This window comes from Schistocerca americana, chromosome 2 (assembly GCF_021461395.2).
Source record: "Schistocerca americana isolate TAMUIC-IGC-003095 chromosome 2, iqSchAmer2.1, whole genome shotgun sequence".
NCBI classification, from domain to species: domain Eukaryota; kingdom Metazoa; phylum Arthropoda; class Insecta; order Orthoptera; family Acrididae; genus Schistocerca; species Schistocerca americana.
Window position 1 is genome coordinate 287,138,023 of NC_060120.1, and position 15,120 is coordinate 287,153,142.

General features: G+C 44.5%; 1 protein-coding gene across 1 annotated transcript in view; it reads left to right on the forward strand.

Moving 5' to 3' along the window:
- The window catches only part of LOC124595588 (phosphatidylcholine:ceramide cholinephosphotransferase 2-like), a 324,775-nt gene extending 310,685 nt beyond the window's left edge, over positions 1-14,090 (forward strand). Inside the window, exons 5-7 of the mRNA XM_047134382.1 lie at positions 10,100-10,374; positions 10,738-10,913; positions 11,272-14,090. Coding sequence (XP_046990338.1) covers positions 10,100-10,374; positions 10,738-10,913; positions 11,272-11,427 — 607 coding nt within the window. The 3' untranslated portion in view covers positions 11,428-14,090. The remainder of the gene's footprint in view (positions 1-10,099; positions 10,375-10,737; positions 10,914-11,271) is intronic.
- Positions 14,091-15,120: the final 1,030 nt, after the last annotated feature.

Consider the following 15,120-nt stretch of genomic DNA (forward strand, 5'->3'; position numbering starts at 1 on the left):
TATACTACTTTACATGAAAATGCACAACATTTTTAGACTGCACCTATAGTATACCAAAGAATGCATTGTTCGGTTTGCAAGCACAAAGAATTTTGTATGACAAAATTATTTTTTTTGTAAGGTGCTCATGCTGCTAGATGGCACCATCAAATAATTGTTAGGTCAAGACAGCACATTATCCAGAGACGGCATGTCTTAAAAAGTTTTATTGGTGAAAAAGTCAACTAAAAACATAGTTTGGTGACCTCAGAATCCTTGCCATGTGATTACTATGTCAGTTCAAAGTACATTTATGCCTCAGACTAGATATTACATGGATTAGTACGTTAGCTTTGAACTCTGTATCTCAGTTACAAATAATGATAATGAAAAAAGTTTCAAGGTGTTCCCTAAGAACACCATTTTAAAAACATACGGTACGGTTTCAGCGATTTACCGCGAATATAAATTTAGAAGTGGGCATCCCCATGATTGGTACTTTTGGTGCCCAAAAATCATGGCTTTTCGGGATTTTATCAGGAACTGCTCATGAACAAATGTTGCTTTTATAAGCTGCCGAAGGCCCGTCCCAGACCACAACTAACGCAAGATAAGCAACCAATTTGCTCAGTTTGCAAGGGCTGACCCTGTACTTTTGGATACCTACAGTTTGCCTGTTCTTCAGATATGTTTGCAAATGGTCGCTGGGTCAAAGGCTATCCAAAACACATGGCACCTTATCTCTGTGATCAACAGAACCCAAGATAAGCACCCTTGAAAAACTGTATTTTAGAGTGCAGGTTTTTGGAAGAATTGACTTTTTGTTTGTTGGTAGGTGTATATTGGTACTGCTGTTAAACTTCGAAATCCTTCCACCACAGTTCTGTATCAAGCTACAAGAGGAGCCATGCTGTCTTGTTTTGGCTGCTCTGGCAGTGTATTCTTTTGTGTGGAGATTTCAGTGTATACCAGTACTATAGACATGTACCTGGAAAAAAAAAATTGGAGACCTTTTTTTTCTGAGGTTGGAACTATTATTATCCCTTGTAGATTAAGAAATCTCGTTGGCTGGAATGGGTAAACAAGCCTTGCAAAATTTTTGAACTTCCCAACATATTTTAAACACACACAATTCTATCACCAACATCAAATTAACAGTATTGTTTTGCTGTTCCATTTGACTTGGTGAATTAAATTCCCATAATACGTTAAGTGGGCATACAGTATTCTGGGAAGGAATAAAAGCAGATTGTCTAGAGAGAAGCTTTCAACCTAGGGTTTCAAATCTGCTGTTTGTCATTAACAGTCTACTTAAGTATAAGGAAATGTGTATTGTAAATACACTGCCGGGAGGCGAGGAGACTAGTACACTTAGAAAGACGTCAGATTTTGATCTGATGACTGGATATGGCACCAGGTAGATAGATGTACTGACTATGGTTTCAATGTCATTTGCCAACAGATAGCACAGTGGCATAGCTACTAGAGAGACCTTTGTGTGTACCCTTTAATACGAAATGCTCACAGCTGGAAGGCTCAGTTTCATGCAGATGTGTGAAGTAAGCAGGCAACCATGCCACGGAGACGCACTCGTGCTTTATACAGCCAAATGAGCCATTTTGAAAGAGGTCAAATTGTGGCCTTCAAAGTGGCTAGATTGTCCTTCTGGAGAATTGCCACACAAGTTGGACATGCTGCGTCAGTCGTGTGACAATGATTAGTGGTCAAGCGAACATTCTCACACCGGAAGATAAGGTTCTGGATGTCCACACAGCACAGTTGCCCACCTGGATTGTCGTATTGCAAGGGCAGTAGTGGCAGATCGTACAGTTACACAGCACAGATAATAGTGCTTCCGAGCGCAACGTGTCAACACGAACTGTTGCAAACCGGTCATTAGCAGTGGTATTCTACTAACGCCACAGCATCTGTGTGCATGCTTCGCCGGGTATCGTCACAGGATCGCTTCTGAGGCAGTATGGCATGCCATGGTGTTATGCAGTGAAACCAGATCCTGCCTGCATGCAAGTGACGGTCATTTGTGGGTATGTCATAGGCCTGGTGAGCACTGTGTTGTAGAGTACATTCATCCAGGACACACTGGCCCCACCCCAGGCCTTATTGTCTGGGGAGCGATAAGCTGCACCTCTCCCCCTGCGGGTCCGGGGTAAGAATAGGCCCGAGGTATTCCTGCCTGTCGTAAGAGGCGACTAAAAGGAGTTTCAACCGTTTCGGCCTTCTATGTGATGGTCCCCCTTGGGGTTTGACCTCCATTTTTCAAAATTCTACAGAAGTACGAGCCTTTTGGGGAAGGACACCTTACATGGTTTACCACTGGTCCTAAGTGCACTAAGACCTTGGCACTCTGCATTGCACCGGCGTTGTCACCATACCCGCTATTCCTCAAATTGGGCCTAAACGCCTGATGGGTTGTCCAAGTTACGCCCATAGCGCATCTCCATCTGCACCAGCGATCATGATGGACTTTCCATGGCACCAGAAATCCAGCACGGTAGCCAGCCCGTTGTGGTGGGGTCGTCATGTACCCTCTAGGTTGTAGCCCCCTGACAACACAGGGATCGTACTGCCGATACCTGAGCTGCACCCTCCCCACGTTGGCCAAGGAGTAGATGCCCGTCTCCTTGGGGCATCAGGACTCCCGGCAATGGTCATCCTGCCAGGTGGCCCTTGCTGCGGCTGGGTGGCGCCCGTGGGGAGAGCCCCTGGTCGGAGTGGGTGGTATCGGGGCGGACGTTTCGCAGATGAAACGTCAACACGTATCAGGTCGCTCTGCGGCCGAGTCTTTCAAAAGAAAAGGTACCGTTTCTAGTTCTGGTTCTCCTGCCCTTTCCCCCTTGGCCACTCCATGGGAGGAGGGACAGGCCTGCCGGCTTGGGGCGAAGTACTTCCCCCGCTATTTGGTCTGTTCTCGAACCGATGGGGGGGACGTTCGCCACCTCCAAGCCCATGTTCTTTGTTCAGCACATTGAGGACGTCTTCGGGGAAATTGAGGCTCTCAGCAAGATGCGATCAGGGTCCGTTCTTATCAAGACCACCTCTGCCACACAGTCGGCGGCACTCCAGGCGTGCGACCGCCTAGGGGACATCCCAGTATCCATTGTCCCACATCTGGCACTAAATAGGACGCAGGGGGTTATTTTTCATCGTGACCTCCTGCTACAATCTGATGAGGAGCTCAGGGCCAACCTGGAGCGCCGCGGCGTGCATTTCGTCCGGCGAGTCCAGCGCGGCCCCAAAGACCGTCGCATCGACACCGGGGCCTTTATCCTCGCCTTCGAGGGGGACGTTCTCCCGGAGAAGGTAAAGGTGATGTGCCACCGGTGCGACGTGCGACCTTACTCCTCCTTACGCCTCCTATGCGCTGTTTTAGGTGTCTGCGCTTTGGGCACATGTCGTCACGGTGTGAGGCTGAGCCCCTTTGTGGCGATTGTGGACGTCCTCTTCGTGAGGAACATACTTGCACCCCACCACCTCGGTGCATTAATTGTCCTGGCGTCCACTCGCCTAGATCCCCAGACTGCCCCGCCTATCAGAAGGAGAAGAAGATACAAGAAATCATAACTTTGGATCGGCTCTCTTATTCTGAGGCCAGGAAGAAGTATTACCGCCTTCATCCCGTGTCACTGACCACTTCGTTTGCCTCAGTTGTGACCACTCCTTCCGCGGTATCCTCACCCCTATCCAGTCCCCCCCTCCGCCTCCTCTGCCCATCAGGGGGCTCTGCCTCCGCCTCCCAAATCCCTCCCTTCCAAATCCTCCTCCCCCGTGGCCCCCACCCCCTCTGCCCCAGGGGCCACCCTTCCTCCTCCTCCTCTCCCCCCGCCACCTGAGAAGCGATCCTCTTCTCAGGCATCTATTGGGGAAACGTTCCGGACCCCAGCTTCCGAGGTCCGGCGTTCCAAAACGGACCCCGCGCGTGAGGACCTTCTTCGGGTCCAGCCCACCATCTCGGTGCCTCCTCGGCCTTCCAAGAAGGCCTCCAAGAAGGCCTCCAAGAAGAAGTCTCTATCCCCCTCTCCACCCCGGCGCGTTTCGTCTGACGCTTCATCCGTGAGTCGCTGCTCCCGGCCGTCCTCAGTTTCGCCAGGACGCTCTGCTGCCAGGCGCTCCGCCGGCCTTTCGTCGGCAAATGATGCGGCCCCTCCTACACAATCAGGGACAGAGGCCGCAGCTGGCGACGAGTCGATGGAACTGGATCCTCCTCCCGTCGGTTGTAGCGTTGTTCCCTTGCAACCTGGCCCTCCGCGGCCATCGAGGTGACCAGCTCTTCCCCGTCTCGTTCCCCCAACTTTTTGACTAGCAATGGCGTTGTTTCATTGGAACATAAGAGGTATTCGATCTAATCGGGAGGAATTACAACTGCTCCTCTGCCTGCACTGTCCGCTCGTCCTTGGTCTCCAGGAAACCAAGTTGCGCCCGACTGACCGTATTGCCTTTTCCCACTATACCTCGGAGCGGTATGACCTCACCCCTGTGGACGGTATCCCAGCTCATGGTGGGGTCATGTTGCTCGTTCGGGACGATGTCTATTACCATCCCATCCCATTGACCACCCCACTCCAAGCAATAGCTATCCGCATTACTCTTTCTGCTTTTACTTTTTCAGTTTGTACCATCTACACTCCACCGTCATCTGCTGTTAGTCGGGCTGACATGATGCACCTGATCGATCAGCTTCCCCCGCCGTTCTTATTGTTTGGCGACTTCAATGCCCATCATCCCCTTTGGGGCTCTCCTGCATCCTGTCAAAGAGGCTCACTCTTGGCGGATGTCTTCAACCATCTCAATCTTGTCTGCCTCAATACCGGCGCCCCGACTTTCCTCTCGGACTCTACTCATACCTACTCCCACTTGGACCTCTCGATCTGTTCTACCACTCTTGCCCGTCGGTTCGAGTGGTATGTCCTTTCTGACACCTATTCGAGCGACCACTTCCCCTGTGTCGTTCGTCTCCTGCACCACACCCCATCCCCACGTCCGTCGAGCTGGAACATACTGAAAGCTGACTGGGGACTTTACTCCTCCCTGGCGACCTTTCCGGACCACGATTTTCCCAGTTGTGACAGTCAGGTCGAATACCTCACGGCTGTTATTATCAATGCTGCCGAACGTTCCATACCTCGTACTACTTCTTCTTCACGTCGCGTTTCCGTCCCCTGGTGGAACGAGGCTTGTAGGGACGCTATCCGTGCTCGACGACGTGCTTTACGCACCTTTCGCCGCCATCCTACGTTGGCGAATTGTATTGAATACAAACGACTCCGAGCGCAATGCCGTAGAGTCATCAAAGACAGCAAAAAAGCTTGTTGGGCCTCTTTCACGAGCTCTTTTACCAGTTTGACTCCCTCTTCCGTCGTTTGGGGTAGCCTGCGCCGGCTGTTGGGCATTAAGGCCCACTCCTCGGTACCTGGCCTGACCTCAGGTAATGAGGTCCTTGTTGATCCTGTGGCTGTCTCCAACGCCTTTGGCCGCTTTTTCGCGGAGGTTTCAAGCTCCACCCATTACCATCCTGCCTTCCTTCCCCGGAAAGAGGCAGACGAGGCTCGGCGACCTTCCTTCCACTCGCTGAATCTGGAAATTTACAATGCCCCCTTTACTATGCGGGAACTTGAACGTGCGCTTGCACTGTCCCGGTCCTCTGCTCCGGGGCCAGATGCCATTCACGTTCAGATGCTGGCACACCTTTCTCCGGCGGGCAAAAGCTTCCTTCTTCGTACCTACAATCGCGTCTGGACCGAAGGTCAAGTCCCCATGCGTTGGCGTGACGCCGTTGTTGTTCCTATACCCAAACCCGGGAAGGATAGACACCTTCCTTCTAGTTACCGCCCCATTTCTCTTACAAGCTGTGTCTGTAAGGTGATGGAGCGCATGGTTAATGCTCGGTTAGTTTGGATTCTTGAATCTCGACGACTACTTACTAATGTCCAATGCGGCTTTCGTCGCCGCCGCTCCGCTGTTGACCACCTTGTGACCTTGTTGACATTCATCATGAACAACTTTTTGCGAAGGCGCCAAACGGTAGCCGTGTTCTTCGACTTGGAGAAGGCTTATGATACCTGTTGGAGAGGAGGTATCCTCCGCACTATGCACAAGTGGGGCCTACGCGGTCGTCTGCCCCTTTTTATTGATTCCTTTTTAACGGATCGTAAGTTTAGGGTACGTGTGGGTTCCGTATTGTCCGACGTCTTCCTCCAGGAGAACGGAGTGCCTCAGGGCTCCGTCTTGAGCGTAGCCCTTTTTGCCATCGCGATCAATCCAATTATGGATTGCATTCCACCTAATGTCTCCGGCTCTCTCTTTGTCGATGACTTCGCGATCTACTGCAGTGCCCAGAGAACATGCCTCCTGGAGCGCTGCCTTCAGCGTTGTCTAGACAGCCTCTACTCATGGAGCGTGGCAAATGGCTTCCGGTTCTCTGAAGAGAAGACGGTTTGTATCAACTTTTGGCGATATAAAGCGTTCCTTCCGCCATCCTTACATCTCGGTCCCGTTGTTCTCCCATTCTTGGACACAACTAAGTTTCTAGGGCTCACGTTGGACCGGAAACTGTGTTGGTCTCCACATGTCTCTTATTTGGCGGCCCATTGTACACGTTCCCTTAATGTCCTCAGAGTTCTTAGCGGTTCATCTTGGGGAGCGGATCGCACTGTCCTGCTTCGCTTGTATCGGTCCATAGTCCGATCGAAGCTGGATTATGGGAGCTTCGTCTACTCGTCCGCTCGGCCATCCCTCTTACGCCGGCTCAACTCCATCCACCATCGGGGGATACGTCTTGCGACCGGAGCCTTCTACACTAGTCCTGTCGAGAGTCTTTATGCTGAAGCTGCCGAGTTATCATTGACCTACCGGCGTGACATACTGCTGTGTCGGTATGCCTGCCGGCTGTTGTCTATGCCCGAACACCCCTCTTACAAGACCTTCTTCGCCGATTCTCTCGACCGTCAGTATGGGTTGTATGTGTCTGCCCTGCTGCCCCCCGGAGTCCGCTTCCATCGCCTGCTTCGACAATTGGATTTTGCCCTCCCTACCACCTTCAGAGAGGGTGAGAGCCCAACACCACCTTGGCTCCAGGCTCCGGTTCGTATTTATCTCGACCTCAGCTCACTCCCGAAGGAGGGTACTCTGGCTGCAGTGTATTGCTCACGGTTTGTCGAACTTCGTGCTCGACTTGCCGGTCACACCTTTATTTACACCGATGGCTCCAAAACTGACGATGGTGTCGGCTGTGCCTTTGTCGTCGGGGCCGCCACCTTTAAATACCGGCTCCTTGACCAATGTTCCAGCTTTACGGCCGAGCTTTTTGCTCTCCATCAGGCCGTTCAGTATGCCAGCTGCCACCGCCATTCATCGTATGTACTCTGCACTGACTCACTCAGTGCTCTTCAGAGCCTTGGGGCTCCCTATGCGGTCCATCCCTTGATTCAATGGATACAGCAGTCCCTCCATTCTTTCGCTGATAATGGCGGTTCTGTCAGCTTTCTGTGGGTTCCCGGACATGTAGGAGTGCCTGGGAATGAGGCTGCGGATGCTGTAGCCAAGGCTGCAGTCCTCCAGCCTCGGCCAGCCTCCCATTGCGTCCCGTCATCTGACGTTTGTGGGGATGTATGTAAGAGGCTTGTGTCCTTGTGGTGGGATGCTTGGTCATCCCTCCAAGGAAACAAGCTCCGGGCAGTAAAACCGCTCCCAACTGCTTGGACAACTTCCTCCCGACCATCTCGGCGCGAGGAGGTCCTTCTGACCAGGTTGCGGATTGGGCATTGCCGGTTTAGCCACCGCTACCTGCTCTCCGGTGACCCAGCCCTGCAGTGCCCTTGTGGTCAGGCATTAACGGTGCGCCATGTTTTATTGTCGTGTCCCCGTTTTAGTCAATTTCGTGTTGTCCTGTCCCTGCCATCTACCTTACCGGATGTTTTAGCTGATGACGCTCGAGCAGCTGCTCGTATTCTGCGTTTTATAACTTTAACTGGCTTGACCAAAGACATTTAACCTTTTTACTTATTTAATCTGCATCTTTGTCAGGTCCTTCTGATGTCCCCCCATCCCCTTGAGTTTTAGCAGATTCCTTGTGCTCTAACACCAGTAACTGGGCGCTAATGACCTCAGCAGTTGAGCGCCCTTAAACCCTACAAAAAAAAAAAAAAAAAAAAAAGCTGCACCTCTCGTTCACCTTTGGTTTTTCTGTTGGGGATGCTAACCAGCACTTGGTACGTGTAGAATGTTCTTAGACCAGTTCTTTTGCCATTTTGCAACAGGAAAGTGATATGTTGTTCCAACAGGATAATGTTTTCCCCCACACTGCCTGTGAAACTCAGTATGCTCTGCAAGATGTGCAGCAACTACCCTGGACAGCATGATCTCTGGACATATTGCCAGTTGAGCACATTTGGAATATGATGGGACGAGAAGTGGCTCACGAAACTAGCCAACCAACAACTCTTAGGTATAGCAGGCATAGACAGTATATGCCATCTTTACAATTGATTGGCAACAGGGAAGAGTCCTCATATGAGGACAGTAAGAACAAAAGCTACTACATCTTACATAGAACATTTATTAGTAGTATAAAGAATACATGAGAGAGAGTACAATATTTTGAATTTTATTTTGTGTAATTACATTGTTTCATGCACTCAGGGCACACAGCATTGAAGTAATTCATTGGGTACAGAATGCAGGTGTTCTTCATTGCAATCTCTGCTCTTCCTAGCAGACCCATATTATTTCTTTTGTTCACTCATCTTATTGAGTATCTAGGCCTTTACTAGTCACATTTAGCAAGTGGCAGGAAATCCTCATGAACCACATAAGGTTTCTAGTGTCATTTCTGCAGAGAGCAACCAGAGAATCCATCAGGTGAACCCCTCTCATTTGCTCATAATCTCTAAAATTCTTTTCCTTTTGACCAAACTGGGTGGCTGTACTTTCAGGTTCTCTTTCAACGTATGATAAATACAGTAGTCAACAAGGAAGTTGTCAATCCATCTTGTCACTGTAACGACCTCTTAGAATTTCAGTCTCAGTGTTGTTTCTTATAATTGTTACTTTGTTATCAATATTATTGTCAGTATCACTTGGAGAACATATCACAAGTATCAGTGAGGGGGAGGGGGTCTGCTTCAAGTGATGAGCCATTGTCAGTCATCATCCAAACCAACTCATCGTTTGACTTGGCCTCCAAAATTTGTATAATTTTTGCATCACTTATAACTTGGTGTTACTTTTTTCTTCATTTGTACGAATTATACCATCCTGAATAATTTTTGGTTGATGAATGCGGCCTTTCTAAAGGAATGATATAGCTTCGCTTACGTTTGAGAAATAACTCTGCAAATATTATTCGTTATGTGTGCGTATTTGAAATTAATTGTCTGAGGTTTGCCTAAAACCACTAGCTGCATTTAGTGTATATCAGAAATCACTACTAGACACAGTACTACATATGATAAAATACAGTATTATAACAGCATAAAGGGGAAGAAAATCAAAATTCTGTATGAACTGAAGCCACTAATGGAAAGTCCTCATATGAGAACACAAGAGATTATTACAAAAATCAATACTTATACGATTCAGATATCTGCAACCCATATCATATGATCTATAGTAAGTAAAAAAAATGCATTACAACACATACCTATGCAGAGACAGCAATATTGTTCTCGCTGATCAATGTAAAACTTTCATGACACAGCTTCGTGGCTACACCAAGGATAGAATGACTAAACTAAGCTTCCCATACGCCAACCACTTACACTGCCATCTTGCGGGTATTCTTTGCTCATGTAAGTTACCTGCACTTTGTCACCTCAGGCTTCAAAGATGAGAGAGATGCTGCCAAAATGTAATTTTAACTAGTTTGTGCCTAGAAAATTCCTGGGAATCAATGTATATAAATATGAGATCCAAATAAAATAATCACAGAAAAGTTTGGAATAATTATTTAGGTTTCTTGTGAAAGTTAATGAATGAAGAGCAAATGTGTTTGTAAGAGCATGTTATTCTGCTGGCTTTTTCTCAATGTACAACATAGTAAATATTGTATGAATATGTGATAATGCAGCTAATGGTGAGGTCTTTGTTGTTCTGTTGTTCATTATAGGTATATCGTGATGCGGCGTGTCTTCATGATCCTTTCCTTGTTGTACCTGCTGCGTTCCGTCACGATGTTTGTGACAGTCCTTCCTGTAGCCAGCACAACATATTACTGTTCACCTAAAGCCAATGCTACAAATGGGTACATAGTGGCTCAGAGGGTGTGGCAGTTGATATCTGGTTTTGGGCTTTCTATCAATGGAAAGCACACTTATTGTGGTGACTACATTTACAGTGGGCACACTGTCATTCTTACCATGAGTTACCTCATTATTGCAGAATGTAAGTAAAAACTTTATGTTGATTATAGCTAGATGTGAAAAGGCTTGTCTCAGAAGTTTATTTCCAGTTTACTGTGCAGTGGAATCTTCTTACACCTTAATCAGCATCTTTTCTGCAAAAAATGTTGATGCAAGAGCTATAGAATCCAGTACTGGGAATAAACTTGTGGAAATGTGCTTTACTTTGCGCAGGAAACTTGTCTGATCCAGTAATTTTGTTCTTTTCAACCAATTTCCCTGCACCTGCAGACTCTCAGTGTAATATATGATGATTAAAATAACACAGATAGTGGCACATAGATCTTCATTACTATGTTGCTCAGTAAGGAAAATTCGTGTACTATGTGAAGTTGTAATTTTTCAGATTCACCAAAGCGCTGCTTCCCAGTTCATTGGATTTCGTGGATTGTTTCCGTCGTTGGGGTTATTATGGTGCTTGTTGCTCATGGGCATTATGCTGTTGATGTTATTATAGCGTACTATGTTACTACAACTTTGTTCTGGATGTATCACACTTTGGCAAACAATGCTAATTTGAAGGTGAGTATAATCTAAAGCTATAGTGATTGATGCCTAAAATAAATGTTAAGCTGTGTTACATTTTGATTTAAAAACTTTTATTGACTTACCGTGATTAGGGAGCAAATAATGAACCGCACTAGATGATGCACAAATGTTCTGTTAGTTTTCACTCAACTGCATATTGTAGTTATTTTTTGTGTTAACAATGAAATAAGAAAAAGATAATCACTCCCTGTAGGGCAGGGCTTGTGCAGTTTGCTGAGCTCTTTATCCATGTTTGTTGAGTGAGGGGGTTATCTTTTCATTCCCTGTAAATAATTATTGTATGTGTTTAATACATACTGTAAAAGTACATACAATATATGTAATGTTTCAGCAAAATGGACCAAACAATTTCCTTGCAAGGTTGTGGTGGTTCCCAGTGTTCCGGTATTTCGAAAAGAATGTCGGAGGGCCAGTTCCGCGGCAATATGAGTGGCCCCTGCCTTGGCCGAGATGGTGCCATGGCAAGCACCCCAACAGGAACAGTTAGTGATTACTACAAAACTGTTTTGTATACCAGTGTGCTTGCATTGTTTCATCATGCACAATTCAGGGAACAGTGCAAATTTGGTGAAATATTTATTTCAACTCAACGGCTGGAATACTTTAAAAACATTTTATATGTGAGAGAGTGACTTTTTAAGTGAAAGACTGAAAACGCAAAGGGAAATATATAAACATGAGCGACAAGGATTCTAGGAACATTAGTATTATTCAGCAGTAACTGGCTCTTGTGTACTGTTCCTGTATATTTTGCGTGTGCCGCCGTGTTCCTATTTTGTAATAATTTATTGAAATAAAAAAAGAAAAAAAAAACTGTTAAATGCAGATACATGAGGGGGTAAAGAGAGTCTGTGTTCATGTTTGTTACATCGAAACTTGGAGGGGGGAAACTGCTACTACAAAAATAGTGTGTGTGTGTGTGTGTGTGTGTGTGTGTGTGTGTGTGTGTGTGTGTGTGTGTGTGTGTCAGGGGAACTGTAGTGTTCGTGTCTGTGGCGCAAAAAGAGTTGTGCTACTTTGTTGTTGTGATAGCAGATATTTATTTTATGCTCTACCAGGGAGATGGAAGGGATACTGTCTGTATTTGTTCAATTTATTATACATATTGCCTTAATAATCAGTTTCATCTTTTGTAAATTTTATGTACACCAATACTGAGAGCAGCACACAAACTTATGAGCATCAATAGGGGGAATACAACAGTGTACAAATCAGTTTTAATTTATTACATCTAGTACACTTCCTGCATTGCGATATTTTGTGACCTTTAATGTCGTGGAACTTTATATTTCTTTTTTTTTTAGTGTTTTTGCAGCTCAGTTTTCCAACAAATGTATATTTTTGAGAAATTGTATTTTCAGTCTTATAATAGTGTGACCACGAGTAAATGTTCGGCAAAAACTATTGCACAACCAAAAGTATTATCATTAAATAAGATAACTATGATAGTTGCACTTTTATTTCAAACAAAACTCAAGAGTGTACTCCATGTAATGGAATTTGTATTCTGTGTGTTTTGGATAAAGGAAATAACTTCCTTTTCATTGTAAGAAGCTACTGATACATACATTTTTGTAACTGTGCCAATTATCTGCAGTGGTAAATGTTTGCAATTAAGAAAACAACAAATATATTTCAATAAAATAATAAGTGTGATTGCTTTGACTTACATACATAGTGGAATATTTAAGATAAAAATATACATAACATATTTCAGACAGGATGTGATGAAGATTCAGTCAGTAATTTTTGCCCATTTGGAGTACATTCTCACTGCCATTACCCGAATGATTAAACTTCAGTTTCACTTCTCTGGCTGTTCGCTCTGAGGTTTGTCCATTGGCTGTATTATGTATGTGAATAGCTTTTTAAATGTTTTACATTGGACAAGGACTGAATTTATGGTTTGAAGGAGAGAAATGGCTTTTATTTTAGACTGCAGCTGATTTTTCTCTCTCATCACATCAGCTTTGCGTTTGTATCAGCATTTCATAGCTGTCTTATAAAATTATCAAAGTTTATTGCCAAATGGTTCTAAATATCTAACATGTTTGTGTGTGTCTCAAGATGGTGTTGCAACATGTGGTGATAATAAGTCTACACATAGCTTGGTTGAACTATCCTGTCTATGTGCACAGTGCTGACATAATCACTGTTGTAATGGAGTATCAGTGATTCTCCTTAAACTTTATTTTATCATTAAGAAATTTCTTCCAAAGAATAATCTGAAATTCGAGTTCTTGAACTTATTAAAGGGCAGTTTATCCCTTTGATTAGTATATTTCTGTAGAAATTTGCTATTTTTTTATAAACCCAAACTAGTCTAGAATTTTTCATTATGTGGAACTCCACATCTGTATATTATTGGACTGGAGAGGAAAAGCTTCCATCAGTTTCTTTTAAGTGTGTCTGTGTGTACTGATTTACTTCTATTGCAAAACAGAAAGAAGCTATAATAATACGCGAGATGTAACATGCACAGTTCGATTTTTTGTAGTGCATTTGATCCTTGGAACATCACCGAAGTCGTACTCCCTTCTAGCTGCTTATCAAAACAGTTAAAAATGCAGAAGAGAGTGAGTAAACTCATTTTCAGTTGCAGTTTTCTGAGAATTACTCTCTTAAACTTATTATGGCTTCTACGTGTTTTAGGCACAAATAATACTTAAAAGTAACAGGTGGCAGTTATTTCTCCAAGTCTAGACTAGAATAATTATGTGTGCCTTGCAAATACTGTCCAAACAGAAATAAAAACCTTTTTCTGACTATCATTTCTGATATTTTTTGGAACATGAATAAACAGTTATAAAATTTTTTACTGGCAGATGTTTGTATCTAAAGTATTGTTTCCTCCTGATCTTGTGTAGAGACATACCTCTTATTTTCCTAAACATAGTGTAAAACAAATCTATTATTAAGGAAATATTTTTACAAGAGTTAAATTGAAGAGCTTTTATTTTAAAGCAGTGTTGTCATAGTTAAAGGATTTATGCAGTTTGCGTATCATTTCAAAATAAATAAATATATATATTCTTTATTGGTAAGCCAGCTCTTGGTTAGAAATATTAACTGCTGGTTAAATATATGTGCTGGTGTTGACTTTTATTAAGATTATTTACCAATTACCAACCTTGTATTAGGTGTAAATTTAATAAAAATGTACACATTCCAGTTGAAAATGATTTCGAACTGTAGTGCAACCCAATTACAACCCTTCACACACATTTATTTAAATTGACATTTTTTCTGCATTTGCCCTATTGTGCTTTGTTCTGAAATTAGCATTTTACCAATCTTTGGAGCAGGTAAGTAATTTATGTATAGCAGCAAAATAAGTTTGTTTAATTAAAACACCGATCTTAAATGTACTTGGGACAGAGTGAAAAAAAAGGTAGGAAAACCAAATTGTTAACTGGATTAAGAATAGGTATTTGAATATCATTGTCAGTTATGAGGTGATATAAGTGAATACACACTCCTTAATTACTTGCCTAAAATAAGAAGGAAGTTCAAACAACAAACATTTTATTGACCAGCTCACTGGTCAGTGTTGTTGGTCACTAAACACTGCATTGTTAGCTTTGATTGGTGGTGACATAATGGAATTTTATGCATTAGTTGGGTCTACCATGAGGCCACACGAAAACCTAGAAACTGATAAGCGAGGTGCTAAAGTGGCTAGTGCCAGGCAGTGAAGCACATCAATTTTTTTTTAACTAAGTGATGCATCCAGGAAGTAATTTTGACCTTCCTTAAAAAGGTTGTAACTAGTCTCAAATAACATTTAATTTGAAAGCAATTAGTTTTAGAAATTTTCACAGCCCATGAGACCACATTCACTTCTTAAATTATTTTTGTACACACACACACTTAAATGTGCATGCAAATTGTGATGATTCACACACACACACACACACACACACACACACACGCACACACACACACACACACACACACACACACACACAGCCTCCCAACACTTCACCCGGCAATCTTGTCGTGGCTCCATTGAGTCCTTGCATGCCCTGCCAGACAGCCCCCCCCCCCCCCCCCCAAAAAAAAAACAACCCACCACCTTGCTATCCCTCTACTTCCCGGCCCCACTCCAGATTGCTTTCATTCAACGTGACTTGCATTCCAGGCCAAGCTGCCAGACGGTGGTCATGTGCCTGAGGTGTGA